Source organism: Misgurnus anguillicaudatus, chromosome 21 (genome assembly GCF_027580225.2).
Source record: "Misgurnus anguillicaudatus chromosome 21, ASM2758022v2, whole genome shotgun sequence".
Classification (NCBI taxonomy): domain Eukaryota; kingdom Metazoa; phylum Chordata; class Actinopteri; order Cypriniformes; family Cobitidae; genus Misgurnus; species Misgurnus anguillicaudatus.
The window spans coordinates 29,722,409-29,741,139 of NC_073357.2; the positions used below are offsets into that span (position 1 = coordinate 29,722,409).

An 18,731-nucleotide genomic window follows, 5' to 3' on the forward strand; every position below is an offset into this window, starting at 1 on the left:
TGTTGGCCCAAAGCTAGGTGACAGAGACAGGCCCCAAGCTTTGGGCTCCCCCAACCCGTGCAATCCAGACCCCATTTTAATTAGCCAGAACAAGGACACTGACCTCACAGGCATAATCAACAAATTCGGTCATAAGGGATGAAAGAATGCATTCACAGTTGTATGGTTCACAGCAAAATTGCAGAGACTTTATATTTCACTAGTGGGCACTGGATTTTAACAGTGACAGCAAGAAGCAGGAACAGTTGTGTGCGTAGCTCATGCAGGTGGCTTTGCCGTTCATGTAACTTGCGTGGTTCTTCCGGTTCTGTTTCTCACATGTAAATTCGAAAGGATTCTGTATTACTATATCGGTTTAATTAGAAAAGCATTTTTTGAATAACATTGGATGTATAGAGAATAATCTCAAATGTTCCTCTTGATATAATGATATAATTGATATAATTGTTTATTTTTGATTGTCAAAAGGAGTAAGCAGTAAATTTTGTGCTTGATTTTTTGTGTGGGGGGTTTTAGTTCTTTTTTTATTTAATTCTTCATGTATTCTCACTTAAAATGTATTTTTCTGCAAAATGTTTATGGGTAGATAGTAAAAAAAACTTTTAACCATTAATATACCAATGTGGGTTTTATTGATAATTTTTGTTTTATTTACATGCTTGGCTTGCATGTGCAAAGAGGAAAATTTTATTGTTTAGTGGTTCCTCATTATAGGTCAGTTAACTTTGAAATTCCTACCCAAATTTTGTTTTATTGTTAATGTTTTATTTTTTAAGTATAAAAATTGTTTGCCATAAAATAATGTAGATATCAACCTGATCTGACGATTTTCTGTGCGATAGTCACAGAATTTTTTGCTCATTTTTCCGTGGCATTCTCATGGATTGGTTACTCAACTGTTTTGTCCTATTTTCTTACAATTGTCGCTTCGGTTTTAGGATTACATTTATATAAAATGACATCCTTACCCAAACCCAACTCTAACCCCAACGCCAGGCGACAATTGTTTAAAGTTTAGAAAATATAAAAGAACAAATCAGAAAAAATAGTATAAACCAATACTTAAAGTGACATCCTAATGCAAACACCAAATCTAATCCTAAACCGAAGTGACAATGGTTTGAAAATAGGAAAAAGCAGTTGATTAACCAATCCATGAGAATGCCACGGAAAAGAAAGTCATGGAAAAATGCGGAGATCCCTGAGAATGCCACAGAAAGATGAGCAAAAAATTCAGTGACTATCCCACGCAACTTTGTGAGATCATGTTGTAGATATCTATTAATGTAGATAAAGATTTGATGCTTTTGATTGTAGACGTTGGTATCTTTGCAAATCTGAGCCAAGTTATTAAAATGGGTGTCTTTTATTTCGAAGAAAAATCTAAAAATCGTGAGACCTAAGTAAAAGTCTCTGTTCTGTCTCTGTGTAATATAACTGTTAGGTGTGAGAAAAGCCATTTAAAAATAGATCTTAATTTTGACATTATTTTCCAGAGGTATCCTCAGTCTCTTCTAGTCTCTGTGTGTTGTCACTGCCTGTGCCCCTGCCAAAAAATCACATCGCACAAATGCCAAGGGCAACCTGTCTCTGTCCAGCACTTCATACACCTGCCTTTCTTTCTCTTTGATTTTCGCAGTGATGTAGCACAGTAGTTCTCAAACTGGGGTGGTGCAGGGGGTCCCCAATTTTGACATTTTATAAAATACATTAATTTACCATAAATTCCGTGTAAATAAACCTCAGAAAATTAGGCTACTAATCAACAGCAATACGTTGTATAATTTAATATATTTGTTTCATTAAAATAAAAAAGTCATATATTTTCTTTAGGGGGGCCGTGAAGGTGCGCACTGTACACAAAAGGGGGCACTTATGCGGACGTGTGCTTCTATAAGGAGTTTAAAGGATTAGTCAATTTTCTTAGAATAGAGAAAAAATCTAGATAGTTTGTTCACCGCCATGTCATCCAATGTCTTGATGTCTTTCTTTGTTCGGTCCAGAGGAAGTTGTGTTTTTTGGGGAGGGCATTGCAGGATTTTTCTCATTTTAATGGACTTTAGTGGAGCCCAACATTTGGTACTTGACTCGGCACTTGACAGTTTTTTTCAGCGGAGTTTCAAAGGACTATAAACGATCCCAAACGAGGCATAAGGGTCTTATCTAGTGAAACGATTGTCATTTTTGACAAGAAAAATAAAAAATATACACTTTTAAAGCACAACTTCTCGTCTAGATCCGGTCGTGATGCGCCAGCTGTCCCCACGCAATGCGTCATGACGTCAAGAGGTCACAGAGGATGAACGCGGAACTCCGCCGCAGTGTTTACAAGTGTCTTGAAAGAGGACCGTTCATACGTTGTTGTATGTCAACTGATACTAATTAATGTCTTTGTGGCAGTTTATTGTTTAAATTGGTCCGCAAATGTGCATTTTATATATGTAACACGTGACCTCCCTACGTCACTACGCATTTACGTTAGGTCTCGCTGGACCAGACCTAGACAAAAAGTTGTGGTTTAAAAGTACATATTTTTATTTTTCTTGTCAAAAATGACAATCGTTTCGCTAGATAAGACCCTTATGCCTCGTTTGGGATTGTTTATAGTCCTTTGAAACGCCGTTGAAAAAAACTGTTAAGTGTTGAGTTGAGTATTAAATGTTGGGCTTTATTAAAGTCCATGGGAATGAGGGAAGTCCTGCAATGTTTTCCTCAAAAACATAATTTCTTCTCGACTGAGCGGGGAGGGACATCGGCATTTTGGATGAGATGGTGGTGAGTGATATATCTGGATTTTTCTTTTAAGAAAATGGACTAATCCTTTAAGTTGAGCTGTAGTTTATGTATTGACTTGATCAGCCTTCAGTGATTTAGTGTTTTCACCATCTGACACCCATTTAAATGCACACTGCGTTAAATCTCTGTACTGTGTGAACCTAGACAATGTGTATGATCAGACAAACAGACTGCTTCTCCCTTTTTACTCTGTTTTCCCCTCTGCGTAAGTGCTCAGGGAACACTGAACTATCAGCTGCAAACAGAAGCCCAGTTAACCACTAAACCACACACAGGTGGGACCGCAAAAAAACAGCCGTTTGAGACAGGGTCCAGATTTATGATGGCCCTAAGGGTTCAGTGAGAAATAGCCACCAGTTAGAGTACTAACAAATCTCATCTCAAACGCGCACTCGTAACATTGGGAGCTTAGTTGGAGAAGCTGGTTGACGCTGGCTGGTTTAGCTAGCTACTGTGCAGACACAAGAACACAAACATGGTGCTTTTTTCTATTTTATTTAATTCTATTTATTCATGCTGCATTTTACCACATCTAATGGGTTTTTTCTATTGGCTTTTTTCTAAAGCACAATCTTATCATTGCATTTAAACTTAGTACAGTACTTACAGTAAACAAAACTCAAATCTTTCAAACTCTTTTCCTGCATGGAATCGGACAGCAATAAAGTATGTTCCTTGTACTCCTTCCGGAATAACTCTACCTCTCCACTCAAGCCAGATGAGGGGGGCAGGGAGCGCGGCGACCTGCTGAGCAGCTCAGCTTTTGGAACGCCAGAGCGTCGCAAGGGAAGCCTGGCCGATGTGGTGGACACACTGAAGCAGAAGAAACTAGAGGAGATGACAAAGACAGAGCAAGACGGTATGCAAATTTTACTTTTTTCTGCGTATTTACAAGATATGAGTGAGGGAAGTTTGTAATGATATGTGAGCAAATCTCCTATGTCTTGTGTTTTTGACTGCATAGATAACTCACTAAGTATGAATCGATCTTCTCAGTCGCTCTGTTTTTCTCATTTGTTCATCGTAGTTCTGGCTCTTTCTGTATTCTTTTGCATTCTACATAATCCATCTCTCTTCCCGCTACACACACACACACAGTCGTTTAACCTGGGAGGACTGACGTGGCTTCAGTATGTTTCCAGTTTGTTCTGAACCGGGTCCAGTGTGACAAAGAGTGGGTGGCACTACCCCTCAGCTTAAGTGTGGTCTATGGGCCATGCCAAACCAAACTCTCAGACCATAAAACACACGCCACGACCTGACGCCAGGAACATTACCTTTTTATTTTTCAGCACAGACGACAGCATTCATGCCGCAAAATTCATCCGCAGACAAACTCGAATAGTGCCAAAACGGCTTTTTTTCCAAGTGTTTAGAGCCCAGAACTGTCCAAGGATTTGGCAATTAACTTTTTATGATATGAATTCTATATAAAATACGTATGTGTAGTTTAAGAATTTTATTATTTGAAAGATTTATATAATGCAGTTCTAGAGGAAGATGAATAGGAACGAAAGGAAAATTTAGTTAATTGGTAATTCAATTTCATGTTTTTTTATTGTTTAATAATAATAATTAATAGTTCAATGAAGACCATGCCGCAGTGGAAAGTCGGTCCTCGGGGAAAGTGACAGAAAAACAAATACTGGAAAGAGCTGCTGAAACATTTCCTCTCCTTATAATTAGTGTTAAGTAGAAACCTATACAATCAAATATAACACGCACTCAGACAGGATTGCTCCTTCGGGAGATACCAGTCTCATTTAAACATCTGGGGAGCTCTTAGCTTGAACACTTGATCAGAGGAATAAATTACACCATAATATTTTTTCTCAAATAGTCCCCTCCCTCACTGCGAAGGTCTTCCTATTAATTTAATCGTATTTGTTTATGGTCTATTTCAGTATTGCCAAGGGTTTGAAAAATATTTGAAAACAGGATAAATTAAATAAATGTGAGTGAGGGGCTGTCAGTCAAACATAGACTTGTTATTTTCATATTCATAATTGATATAGAAAATGATGACAGGTCATCCATTATCATAAAGGGGGTTCATTTTGTGAGTCCGTGCAATGAAATAATTTAACAGCAATCTAAATTTCTGTGAACTGATTTTTTTTCTCTAAAAATATTTCTATCTATAATTTGCCTGTCTGTCAATTAAGGTACCATATTAAACAAAATGCAGTTTTGTAAATAGGATCTAAAGTGGCTAGGCGTAGGCGAAATGACGGAAATCTTATTTAGCTGTAAAAGTAATTTATCTTATAATTGTGTATTTCATAATGTTGTCATTTTTGCTGATAATTTTTATTTATTAAATAACTATGTTGGTAATGTCTATTTTTGAGTAATACATAATGAACGTGTTTATAAAACGTATGCCTAATTTTTTATAAAACAAAAAAAAATCATAACCATTTAAAAAACTGTAAAATTATTATAAATTGTAAAGTTTCCAGAGATAAATGCTCCTTAGTGTGCTTAACTTTGGTGCTCATGGGTTCCTACTGTTGTTTCCCACGGGCCGATTTGAAAGATGCCCTCTCAGCCCTATTTGGTTAGGATGCTGTGCAAATGAGCCCCAGCTGGTATGGCCGGTTGTTGCAGTAATTTAAATGGTCAAGTGCAGCTTATAATGCTGGACCCCATATGTTTAGTGCAGACAGGAGAGGGTGCTTCACTTCTAGGGTACAGCTGTGTTAATCTTCCCTTAATAATGGAGATAGAGTCGACCTCATGCCTCAGCGTCTCACACCACAAACTCCCTCTCTGCAGAGATATTCGTTCCCGAGCTCAAATAAGTCCAGAGGCATTCAGAGTTCACATCAAAATGTTAAAATAAGTTAGTAGATCTGCATCCTTGAAGATGTTTAAGTTTGGTGGAATCTTCAGTACCCCAAATATCAGGATTAACCCCTTGCATGACTTCAATAGTTGGGTGACTCTCATGAAAACTTGGTTTTAAAAATGTCAAGCATGAAAATGTAAAAATTGCTTAAATTTACTTTTTTTCCCACCAGACACTGAAAAACAAAGTCTGGAGTAAATGGGAACATTAATTTAAAAACTTTTACTTATCATTTTACACTTTTTGTAACATAATTAAAAAAAATAGTCCTAAAAAATCTCATTACCGCAACAGTCAGAAAACCTCAACACTGACATATTTTCAAAATGACATGACAAACCTGAAAGAACATAATTTGGAGATTCTGCACATGCATTTAAAATCAAATTATTATGCTTCTATTAATTAAATTAACATTTAATAAGCATATGTTGCGGTAATGATTATCAATATGTTGTGTAAGCATTATGTCCAGACAATATTTCAAATTAACTGTAAAAAATTATCTTACCTGGTAGCCATCTTGAAGTAACTGGTCCATGTGCTTGGTCACTCAAAATCAAACTTTATTAAAATTCTGTATGTGTGCTTAAACTGTTCTCAAAAAGTGTTGTGGAGGATGAGAACATCAGGCATGGACACATCATTTTCCTAATTTTTCTTCATTATTATTATACATGAATATTCAGTAAATATTTTTTCTGTCATCTAAAGTAGTCTAGCAAAACATCCATTTATTTTTTTTCTTAATATTTTTGTGTTAATTTGATTAAATTACAACATAACGCATGTTCAAACACAGCCGGACACATTGCGGTAATGAGAATTTCAGCAGAAAATGAGATAAAATTTACAATTATAAATTCTTATGTTGAAATCACACATTGTGCTAGGTGGAACACAGTATTGTGTTAATTCTGATGCTTTTTAATGTTACTATATTACACATTTTAAAGCTAAAATCATTAGTGCCGTGGTGTTTCAATGGTTTTGTGAGAATCACCCAGTCATGTGTTTTGGTAACGACAAAGCAAATCATTATGTTACGTGAGACAAGGAATGGATGAGCTAAAAATATTAAAGGGGAACAACTGTGGCCCTTTTGTAGATTGGTTTGCTCCAGTGTCTTAGATCATTTAATTTGAAAGATTTTCTACAATTATTTGTTAATAAAGACCATCCTCCTGGTTGCCTGCATACTGTACGTTGCAATACAAACCTACAGAGAGATCATACTGGTTGATCAACATTTTTTATTAAAGCTATGTCACACTAACCAGTATAAATCAACCTGAACCAGCTCAGAAATGCACACAGTAAGCTGATTTTTTTTTTATCGTGGAGGCTTTGGCTCAAGGATAATTGCAATGCTTTGTCTTTGATGTACTGTACTGTACGTGTAGGCTGCATATATTGCGATCAAGCTCGACGGCTTGTTTAGAAAAGAGTAATGTGTCCTTTGATTTCAATAAAGGCAAGATGAATTGCGACATTCCTGAAAGCATACATTCATACACGCAGAGACACTACTTCATACCCGTCTTTACACACAGTTAATTGAATGTGCACTGGGGCTTTAGGAGTCGACCGCTCTTAAATTCAATCAGACCTATTAGAACTGGACCGCAAGTCTGTGAGACCGGACTGTCATCTCGGTGCTTCCCTCCATCTCTTCTCTCACTAACAATCCTTAAAGTGCCTTAAGTGCTTGTGACCGCTCTAATGAATGAAAATATCCTGCCCAAGTCTAGAGGACCGCATAAAGTTAAATAGTCACCTTCGTTGTAAAAGCAGCGTCCATCGTGGAGGCCTTACGATTTTGTGTGCTGCTGTTTTTTAATTTTCTTTAAAAAGGATGGCATTGTAAAAACATTATTTATAGATCTGTTTGGATGGTGGGTGTCGGTTCAAAGTGTCTAACTAGAGCAAAAATAAATAAATAAATAAATGGGACAACGGGACAAGAGAAAAATAATGTCCATTATAAAGATTCAAGGTGACCTTGTCTCGGAATCACAAGCAATTAAAGGTTCCTTGTAATGCACTTTAATATATGAATCCTCAGCTGGGCTGTTTGTTTTCTTTGTTGCGGTTACGAACACTGTGCTATTCTCTCTGGCACATTTATGAACGCTCCTTTTTTGATAACGTGGGGTGATTCTTTAACTTTCTTTATTTGGTTGAACTGTACTCACCCTTTTTCAACCTTGAATTGATTGTTTGCAGTTTAATGAATTCCAAATATCTGGTGTGTACCTTGAGCAGGGCGCTTAGGAACTGGCCCGTTCTTGCTCAATGCTTTATTTGTGCAAACGAAACTTTCAACGGAATGAACAATACAGTCCAGCGCTGTTTTTCTTTAATTCGGCGGTGCTTTGAAGCCCATGGAAAGATTTACAGAATGTGCATATGATAGTCAAGAAGGCACGCTGCCTACTGCTCTAGTGTGGGCATCGGTGAACCACAGACTCTGCCAACTTAGTCAGCAGTCTTGTACTGGCAGGATTGGCCACAGCTCCTGGTAATAGCTTGTTAGCTGCTAATCCACGCTTGGAGCCCTGTTCTTATGAATGCCAGCATTACATTTTGCAGGCAGTTCGGTGGCAGGGGTTCAGATCGGCGGCTGGAAAATAGACCGTCCATGCAGGCTGTCATTCCTCTGTGATGTCTAGTCGGTGTGTGCTGTCGCTGCAAGCCCACGCACACACTGTCAACCAATCCGCTATCATTATGAAAAACGATTGATTTTAAATTTTACGTTTATTTTATTGTGTGTGAGAATGATTTTTTAAAATGTGTCCTTAATCAGATTTATTATTTCAATCATTGTGGAATGTTTTTTTTTATAACAAAATATGTATTAAAAAAATCTTCATTTAAACTGTGCATAAAGTCTTACGCCACCATGCTACCATTAGATTTGTTGTTTTTGCAATTGTGTGATCATATATCATATATAATTGTTTCTCAGTCTCTTTGTTAGAATACAACCAGAAAATACAGGAAATGTGTATGTAATATTAAAAACTGTATAAAAGTATAAGCAAGTATTTAGGGTAAACTTCTCTTCCACTTGAGCAATAGCAGGAAACTGCAGGATCTCTTAAACCTAAATGAAATTAAATCCTAATTTCTAATTCTAATCAAATGACTTCAGGACTATGAGGTCTCCTCAAAAGTGCTCAAGATGTGTTTCATGTCAAGAGAGGTCATTTCCTGTATTTTCTGTTTGTATCTTAATAAAAGTGAAAAATAAATATGGATCGACATTAAAACTTGGCTAAAAAAACAAAGCTGGTGATGGTGGCCTAAAGGTGGTCGCACACCAGACGCGCCGTGCGGTGCCGTTCTAAAAAAATCTAACACATTGTTTTCTATGAGTATTCGCACACCGGCGCCGACAGGGGGCGCCTGTCTGCGGCACCCAGCTTTGACTCAGGAGGTTGCTCAAATCCCTGTCGCGCCACTCACATAGTTTAACATTAAACAACATCATATTTGTCCCAAATCATTAATGACTAACATTAGCTGCTAACATATGTTTTGCATTTTGAAGTAGACGCTATCTGACTAAGCTTGCGCTATTTAATGTGCACTTCCGGTTTACGATACCTCCGAGTTGTCCTAGACGCGACTCACGGCGCTGAGCTGTGTGCAACCCCTTAAGACTTTTGCATAGTACTTTACATTATACAGTAATGGGAAAAAGTGATGTCAGGGGCTGTGATTTGTACAATATATGCTTTTAATGTCTTCTCAGGTTAGGGTAAATGATCAAAATATTGGGTGGACGTAACACTAAACTTTTAAGTTATTTATTAGACAAAATAATTTGACCAAAAGGCATCACTGTGTATTAGGGAATGTATGTTTATTAGAATATACAAAAAACAAAAGCTTACATGTGATGAAGCATTTATTGTCTACAATTTTATTAATATTTGTTGATTTTGCGTTGTGGTAATATTTTGTAGTCATTGTCCTTGTGTTGTGTGTAATGTTTTGCCAAGCCTCCTTAAATTTTTCCCAAAGCCGAGCTTCAGTTTGTACTCCAAACACACCAATGCAGTATTCATACAAAATGTTTAGTGCATTTTGAATCAAACATTTGCATAAAGAGCGAAGATGTCAATCATACAGTTTGACATCACTTTTGGTGACTATTGTATTGCTTAAACACTACAGCCTTTTCTTATGTCAGCGTCTATCGGGCAGTTGCTCAACCCCGTGCACCCCTGCTTTCCATTTTCCCAGTAAAAGTAAAGGGCAAGGTTGTTAGCCACGTTTAGCACGCACTCAAAAATATGCCACCCGGATTCTCAAGCCAACAGGTGAAGAAGAAGCGCTTTCTTAAGACGAATGATTTACGTCTACAAGAGTGACCTGGGTGACAACAGGAACAGTTGCTAATGTTGCCTGGATGAGGGCTTTCTCTGGGGTGGTAACCGTAACCCCACAGTGGGTCAGAGAAGAGTTGAGTGGAGGTTAGAGAACAGCGGAGCAGCAGCTCTATACACCTGGAGCTTTGTGTATTGAGTCGGAGTTAATGAGTTTAGCAGGAGGGCAGATTCTTCAGTACCTCCATCCCACGTAAAGTCTGCTCTCTAGGGCAGGGGGATATTTCCAGAGCCCCCCCTGTGGACCTTACTTATTTCAGCAGCAGGTGAGCACCGGTGTGCATTTGAATAACATCTGTGTGTCTTACCTTCTGCTCCAGGGAGATATCTGTGTTCAGATCTTCATTGAGATACTTGTTCTTCGGCTACCTGTTTATATGAGCATGTGATGCAATACATTTCACTGCCATTTTTAAGTGTGTGTGGGGGTGCCTTCCACACATTTCTAAATTAAATTAGGCTTTTTTCTTGTTTTCAACATCCACCCCAAAATCTTCAGGCTGCACGCGTCTTTTCCCGTTGAGAATAGGAGATTGATGGGTTTGGGCAGCGAGAGAATTGAGTGCAGAAAGCTGTTTTACCACATGCCATTTCGGTTGCATTTTTATGACCCTCTTGAAAGGGTTCTCATCGAAATAGCAGAGGGGCTTGCCGTGCTTTCGGCTCTTTGGCTGCCCCGTCATTTCTTTCTGATTTTTATTTCGACTAATTAATAACAATCTTTGTTGTAATGATGTGCGGCACGGGCCCTGTACTTGATGCATATTGAAGTGGAAGACTCATCCGACCTTTTTAATTTCTTGGCTGGTGTCCGGGCTGAACCTGTGATCTGGGGGGGGGGTGCTTCAAACACGATGTTCCAGTGCTCTGTCCACTGATCCCCCAGGTGGTGTACACTGGCCAGACATCAGTCATTCCAAGAGGTTTCGCTTTTTACCCGCTCCCGTCTGTCAGTAACACCGTCTACCTACTACGGCGGCTGCTCGTCTAAATAAAAGCATATGGATTTGATTAATCCACGCATGCTCGTGCCGATGTTAAAATTCGTCCGGCCGTGTTAGGGTGAAGTGCAGATCTCAAGAGTTGGCAGTTAGGTAAGTGTGCGGGTGAGCTGGTGTATCCAGCCAACTCTCCGTTTATGGGATCTGGCCCATCACTTTTGTTTGAATAGGTAATGTAAATCTGCTGGGGTAGAGAAGACATGAGCTGGAATGGCTTGTTAGGACACATGATCAAAAGCCCCTCTCTCTGCTCCTTGCCAGTCAACTCTCTTGTCACCCTGCGAGGCAGACGTTAAATAGATTTTTTTCTGCGGCTGTACATTGGAGACATTCTGCCAGTCTGACAAAACTGATAGCCCCGACTCCCGTTTTGCTCCTCGGAGAGAGTTACGCTTCTGACAAGCCTTCAACACCAGAGAAAAGGAGAGACTGATGCAAACAAACCGTGCCAGAGCAGAACTCTGATACAGTTTCAAATCAGACATACATAATGCACATGTTTCCCCGAGGAGCATGAGACATTATAAAGAAATCACTGGCCTCTTGGCTACCTAGTGGACCTCCATAGCTCCAAATAGAGCACTGCATTTTCGGATGACAAAACAAGCAGCTGCTTCTGCCTCAATGTGCCATTCTTTGCGTCTGTATCACCTTCCCTCTTCTCAGATTCCCATTAGTCAACAGTAGCAACTGCTGCAGAGCATTCCAGGAGCCATCTTCTCTCTCAAGCTCAGCTGTTGACTCTGTCCCCCTTGTGTGGGACCAAGCACAACACTCTCATTGTGCTGGTCTCTGTCATTGAGCTGCGCCTCTTATTATAGGAGGAAACGGGTGTTTCGGGGAGACAAATCAAGGCCAGGGCTTCTGAACAGAGGCCCGTTTGTGCCCTCTTCACACCATAGGTATGGCTTCTCAGCTGCACGTGGGAAGTTAGCATTTTATCAGTCACACTTTATGTTCAGAGTCTTTAACTAATATGTACTTGCATAAAAAAATGTATATAGTGTAACAATTGTGTACATGCATGTTTGTACTTGCATTAAAAGTTTTTGCTCTATCTTGACCCTTTCCCCAACCCTAAACCCACCCATAACCCCAAACCTACTCTGACCAACATGGTTGTACATGCTAAGTACAGTGTATTAATACTTTTCCCGATGCAAGTACACTGTTGTTAAAGACCTTATGTTGTATTACTGTAAGTGCCACTGTTTAATGTTAATTGGAGACTGCATGAAGTCTAAAATTTACCATATTTCACGTTTTAATGCTATTTGTGATTCATCTGTGCATTTTATTTTAATAATTAATAAACGTTTACTAATGTGATAAATAATTGTAGCACAGAGCATTGAATTAGTTGTGGGTTTGTTCCCCAGAGATGACATATACCAGTCCCTCCAGAAAAACGCGATTTTGCAATCGCATGATTTAAACTGTATGTAGGATTGTGGCCAAAACTGGTATTGCAATCACAAAACTTGTGGCTAAAACTGGTACTGCAATCACACAACTGGTGGCCAGACCACTGTTGTCAGTGATATAAGTATTTGAAATGAAAATGATATCTAAATGTCTACTGACATATCAGGGCCACTTTATGATTAATTGATATAAATTTCTTACATACTGTTCCTTTAACGCATAATCAGCCAAAGTCCGCATATTTATGCGGGGGACGCATTTTTACAAATACGCCACACTTTCGCAGCACTTTCCGTGCGCAAAATACGCTGGGCTTGCATGATTTCTTAATCCCCGCATTTTCGTACCAAAAATTACATATATCTTAGCAGAAAGTTGAAAAATGTTGCATTTACCTCACACAAGCGCAGCCATGTCCCCTGTTGCCATGGGAACGTTATAAAGTGATGTGATTAGGTGACGTGAACATCATTGAAAAGCAGCAAAAGCTGAAAACCATTTTTGCAAGTTCTCGCAACTTTTGCAAGTTCTCGCAACTTTTGCAAGTTCCCGCAATTTTTGCAAGTTCTCGCAGTTTTTGCAAGTTCTCGCAGTTTTTGCAAGTTCCCGCAGTTTTTGCAAGTTCCCGCAATTTTTGCAAGTTCCCGCAATTTTTGCAAGTTCCCGCAATTTTTGCAAGTTCCCGCAGTTTCATTGCATAAAATTGCATAAATATCCCGCATATTCCATCGCATTTTTAAGAAAACATGCCACAAGATCAAGGACTGTTGCCCGCAAGGACTGATATACTGATAAAATGCATGTTTTGGACAAGAGTCTGCCAAATGCGTAATTGCATAAGTGTCACTTTATCTGCCTTTCAATAGATTTGTTTGCAATGTACATAACTAGCGCCCTATAGGTGGGTAAATATAATATTAAGCAATAATATTGTAGCGTGACATGTTTTACCTTCTCATACACATGGAATAATTGCAGCCTATAATTTTGTGCTGAATATTCCCTTTCACTCGGAAATACATTACATTGTGCAAATTAAATGGGTTGCGAATGCCATTTCATGTTCCCTTTAATTACAGTATAGCAAGTAATGGTGAGATAAAAGTTACCGTAGAAACATTGTCCTTGTCCGAAAGGGAGAGTGTAGATGGGGACAGCCCTGCCGCCCTTGTTTAACACCGCTACTGGGATATTGGTATATGCGTTAAGCACTCCTGGAATGGAGTGGTTAACGCTTTTAATGAGCAAGCATCTTTATGTGCCCCTTTCAGTATTTGGATTAGCACAGTGAGAAAAGCAAAATGCTGATGCCCAGGAAAAGCGGACCACCCCATTAATTAGCCTTAAATCTGTCACTGCGCAGCAGAGCGCTGCCGGTGGAAATAGCTGGGCCCTTTATGTAGATTAAAAGCAGGCAGATCTAAATGAGCCGAACGTAACCTGTAACGCCCGTGTATATGCGTGTATATAAGTATGAGATCACATCCCCCACATCACCACCCGCCTGTGCTCAGTTCCCAGACATTGACTGCACATAACTGGACAAAAGAGCTGGTGTCATCTGACTCAGGATCAAAATAGTTGTCAGTGTAACTCACACCAGAGCCACAGACGGACCAGTGCGTCCTGCTAATGATTTGAGGCCACATAGCAAGGCTTGTTTTATATGAGCCACCCACGTCAGCTCCATCTGGTTGCTAATGCCACCACCTTTTCCAAAATTCACAGACACAACAGTCAAGACTGTAGTCGCACAGTCGAACGCTATCCTCATCAAACATTATAGAGAATCGTACCGTTTACTGTTTCACCTCTCTCTTTGTTCAATAAGGTGTCAGACGGTGCCAGGAGACGAGATAGGATGTCAGAAAAAACAGATAGAAACATGTTTTATTGCTTTATATGCTGCGGCTCTGATCATTGTAATTATTCGCTGAACACCATCTCTCGTTGGGAGTGGCCCCCATATAATTTTAAGTCTGCGCAGGTCAAATGGTTAATATGCTTTTGGACCCTGTCATCAATTACATGTCATGAAGTTCCAATGATAGCTTAAAGTTATGAGTTTTAATTCTAATTAATGGTTTGCCGGGCGGGTTTTTCTCATCAAATTCCATCATCTGCAATTTGTGATTTGGGTAGCTAGGCACACTTTTCTCACCCCTTTAATTTCCCAAAGTGCCCTGCCTGAGGATATATTTTCTCCACACTGCTCTTGGATATTTTCACCCGTCTGTTTTCTTTGTCCCTCTGTCTCGCACACACTTTCTTTTTCCCATTCTTGAGAGGTGATAAAGAAATGAGCTTAGCTCCATGTGAAACGCCAGCGTTTTCCGTCTTCTCACAGCACGCTGCGGTGGATTTGACCCCGCAGGCCGGAGAAAAAGAAACGGGTCGATTCAAAGAAAAATACGGCGGCCATTGTTGCAGAACCGTGCGGGAAACAATGGTGCATTGAGTGTGTTAGCTGTAGGCCAGCGAGGAGACTTCCGAGGAATCGGAATTTTTAACCTTTCGAAGTACTATGGTTACCGGTAACTGCGCCGTTTCGACGCGGCAGAGTTACTCAGATATCAAAAGATATAGAAACTACCTTTCAGCTTCTGTCAAATCAACGTACACTTTTTCCACTGCCCTGCCTCGGATAATGGGGAGTACCGGTCAGATTGTGTCAGTATTGTTCAGTGGTGCGCTGTAGGCACTTTCTATTCCTGTGTGCAGCTGTGTGGGCTGAACTCAGCAGCCACCGGTGGTCCGTGTAGCAGCAAGAGCCCGTAGTTAGCTGCGCGTGTGAGCGAGAGAATGGAGTTAGATGTCTAAAAATAGTGACCTTTTAAGGCCTGTGTGCGTGAGCTGTGGATTTTGACATGCTGGTAAACAGGGTGCACTGCACGGGACCAAAAACATTTTTAATTGTTGCCTCATAAAAATGGAGAGTGTCAGTGGCAGCAGCAGAAAATATGCTTCCTTAATTAGTCAAGCCAGTTTTATAAAGAATGAAAAACCTCCGTTTAACTTTCGCTCCCATGCACACGTACCGTACTGTTTATTAGTATATTATGAATAAAAAAGTTTTCGCTTGTGCTGCAATATACAAAAAAAATCATACATTTATTAAACTTTTTATCTTTCGTGTGCAAAGCTTGTAAATGAAAGCTCTTAAACTTTTAGGAAATGAAACGATTTGTCAATTACGGCCGCATATAAATCCAGCCATAATGTTTTTACGCTTGAAATGTCTCCTATTTTAATTTTAGCACCACATCATCTTCTTGTCGCAGCGTTTAAACACTTCGTATATTGTGGAAGGGACTCCTCAAGCACGTCCAAGTTGCTTGGGTATTTAATGTGAAATAAAGTTTCGGTGACGATTCAAGACAGTTGGCTTCACAGCAAATTTTAATCTATTCATGTGGATCCTATCAGCTTCTTTTTGTCCCTAGCACCCATTAATTTACTAAATCACTCTGAGCCGAAATGATCGCAGTAAGCGTCATTATTCACACGTTTTTATTAATTCAACGTAGACGAATAAAAGCGAATGTTTTGAAGCATTGATTAGCAGAAGGGTTTATATCTGACAGTTAGATTGCAGGGTAGCCAGTATAAAAAATGGCTCCTCTGTGAGGTACCCAGTAATTTAATTCTTGTGTGAAATTATTATAATTTATTACAGTTTGTGGGCTCTAATGATTACAGACATCCGATGAATATTATAAATTAAAATTCGCATATCTGTTCTGATTTTATATCTGCTAAAGTGCTAAAACGTTTTTGAGTGGCTTCATTTTTATTAATTCCAATTAAAAGCATTTATTATTGTTTTTTTATTGGAACCCTAAGGAAGCATCAAAATATTTTAAACATAGATCAGAAATTAATTTTGGTTGCAGATTTACAAAAAAAAAATAAAAAAAAAAATAAACGACAATTGACTTAAAATTATTATTGTGCATTGCCTCAACGAGGCGTAACCCTTAAAGAAATGAGTTTCCTATACGCGCCATGTTGTGAAAGTTTTGGCTGAATTTTAGTTGAGATGTGAGTAAACTCTAATGAACAGCATCAAGATGGAATCGGAGCAGTCAGGGCGGACTTCCTCTGAGCCTGAGAGGAGGCTAAAGAGGACAGGGGAGAGAAAGTTCATTTTGCTATCCAAGCATTAAATGGTCCTAGTTTTCTTAAAAGTGACCTTGTGGGGAAGGCAGCGCAGCTGAGCGTCTGCGCAGCTCCTTCCAGCTGCACACATGGCATCCATCAGGGCACAATCAAGCGCAGTCCCAACACCTCAGGCTCGGACATATGTTGAGTTTTATTTCATTCTTCTGACATTAATCCTATTCACCAGCTGTTCTGCCAGCTGCCACTCTCCAGCTTAAGAGGAGATTGCAGTTTTGGGGGCTCGGAGTATGGGCTTATCTTGGCTCCTGATCTCTCCGCACTAAGTTCTGATTGGATTTTTTTCCATCTTGTGCCCACCCTCCCATCCTTCCTCTTGAGATGTCTTCACTCGAGTTGTACTTCCCTAGTTCGAAATCTCTTTTGCTCTTTCAACATTGCTTTAATTTTGTCTTTTTACCCTTCTCCTGTTGAGGAGGGGCCTGTTTTAATCGCATGCCCAAGTCTTCCCTTGGATGGCTGCCTTCAGAGGATGCTGACCCTGTGTCTCGCTTCCTGGCCCTGGCTTCTTAGGCATTTATTATTCAGTTTTGTTCTTCAGTAGCTCTTATACGTGGTGGTGGTGCCCAGACTACCTCTCCAGAGGTTCTCTTGAAACCTTTTGAGAATAAAAATACCTGGCAGCTTGTCTTGCCAGCACCACACATGCCATGAAAATTCTCTCCATCCGTGGCTTTGATTCTTCTGACAAAGCTTTTATCTCGGAAGATTGACTCAAACGATCGGCTCGTCTTTATTTCTTTTATTTCACATATTTCAATTTTATCTCTCCCAGTCGTGTTACTAATCAGTGTGATATATTTCTCTTTATGTCTTTCATTGTCTGATGGAATATCTCTTGTGTCATTAGCGCTAAAGAAGGACCCTGTCACGGGAGGTCCGGCCAGCACGAATTGATCATTGGTGGCTGCTCACTTTAATAATTCAACCTTGATTAGTGCCGAGTCCTGCAGTAAAATGGATTGAGGAAGAGGTCACGCGCTGCCCTGCACAAGAGGTGAAGCCTCACGGGGGTGGTTAATTCATATATGCTTGATAGACACATGTCCTGTTTGGAAAGGTCAGGAAACGTACGATTGCAGAGACGATGGGGTCATTGGAGTAAGCTTAGCACCTCTTGTCTGCCAGATAAAGACAGTGACATACTGCAGTCATCTACATCCAAATAACCCTTTTGAACCATTTAGAACCTGAATTCTACAGTTTATTTTGCATATTTTATTTTCAACCCTTCTCCAACACACCTGCCTCTAATTTTAGGTAGCCCCCTGAACAACTTGATTAGCAGGTTCAGGTGTGTTTGATGGGGGTTGGAGCTGGAACAGGGTTGGATACCCATGTAAGGTATCATTTTTTCCAGAAAATAAATGGTTTTCAGTTATTGATCTTTACTGAGTTTGTAAATAGAAAAAAATACATTTTTACTTTTTATTTAGAAATAATAAAAATAAACTAGTGATACTGTAGTAAATACAAATCATACATACAAATTTTTTGATTGGCCAAAGGTTTCGTAAAATGAATTGAGCTTGGTAGAATGTGTCGGCAATGACAGATCTGGTTTAACAGGGTTAATATATTTTTGTCAGGCCTGTAAAATGTTTAAAAATTGATGTTTATTAATTATGATTATCATAAATTGCAATAACAACCCCAACTTAAGCTTTTCAAACTTTATTGGTTAAAAATCCTTACCGTACCCCAATTTGAAGTAAAGGGTCATTCACATTTTAACAATAACCGTAGCTATATATACTATTGTTAACTATAACGATATCTATATTAGCGTTCACACCACCAGATGATAATGATAACTTTGTTAATTTGCCTGTGTGCCGCAGTTCTCGCGCAAATCATTTAACTTTAATGGCATTCACTAATATCATAGATATCCTTTGGTTAAAAATTATGCAAATTTTAACATGTCATTGAACGTTTAAATTCGCTGTTATTGTGGCATTTACATTGGCTTTAACCAGCGGATGTCCTTAGCACGCTGTGTTTCGCATATCTAAATTTGTGTAATCTATTATCTTACAGTATGTATTGCCGTAGTCAGTGTAGTACAATAAAAACATTACG

The 18,731-nt window shown here is 39.3% G+C and overlaps 1 protein-coding gene across 13 annotated transcripts in view; it reads left to right on the plus strand.

The window, feature by feature from the left end:
- The window catches only part of sox6 (SRY-box transcription factor 6), a 179,372-nt gene that overhangs the window by 59,612 nt on the left and 101,029 nt on the right, over positions 1 to 18,731 (plus strand). For all 13 annotated transcript variants that reach the window (XM_073858798.1, XM_073858797.1, XM_073858800.1 and 10 more), the window contains one exon: positions 3,440 to 3,655. In XM_073858798.1, coding sequence (XP_073714899.1) covers positions 3,440 to 3,655 — 216 coding nt within the window. The remainder of the gene's footprint in view (positions 1 to 3,439; positions 3,656 to 18,731) is intronic.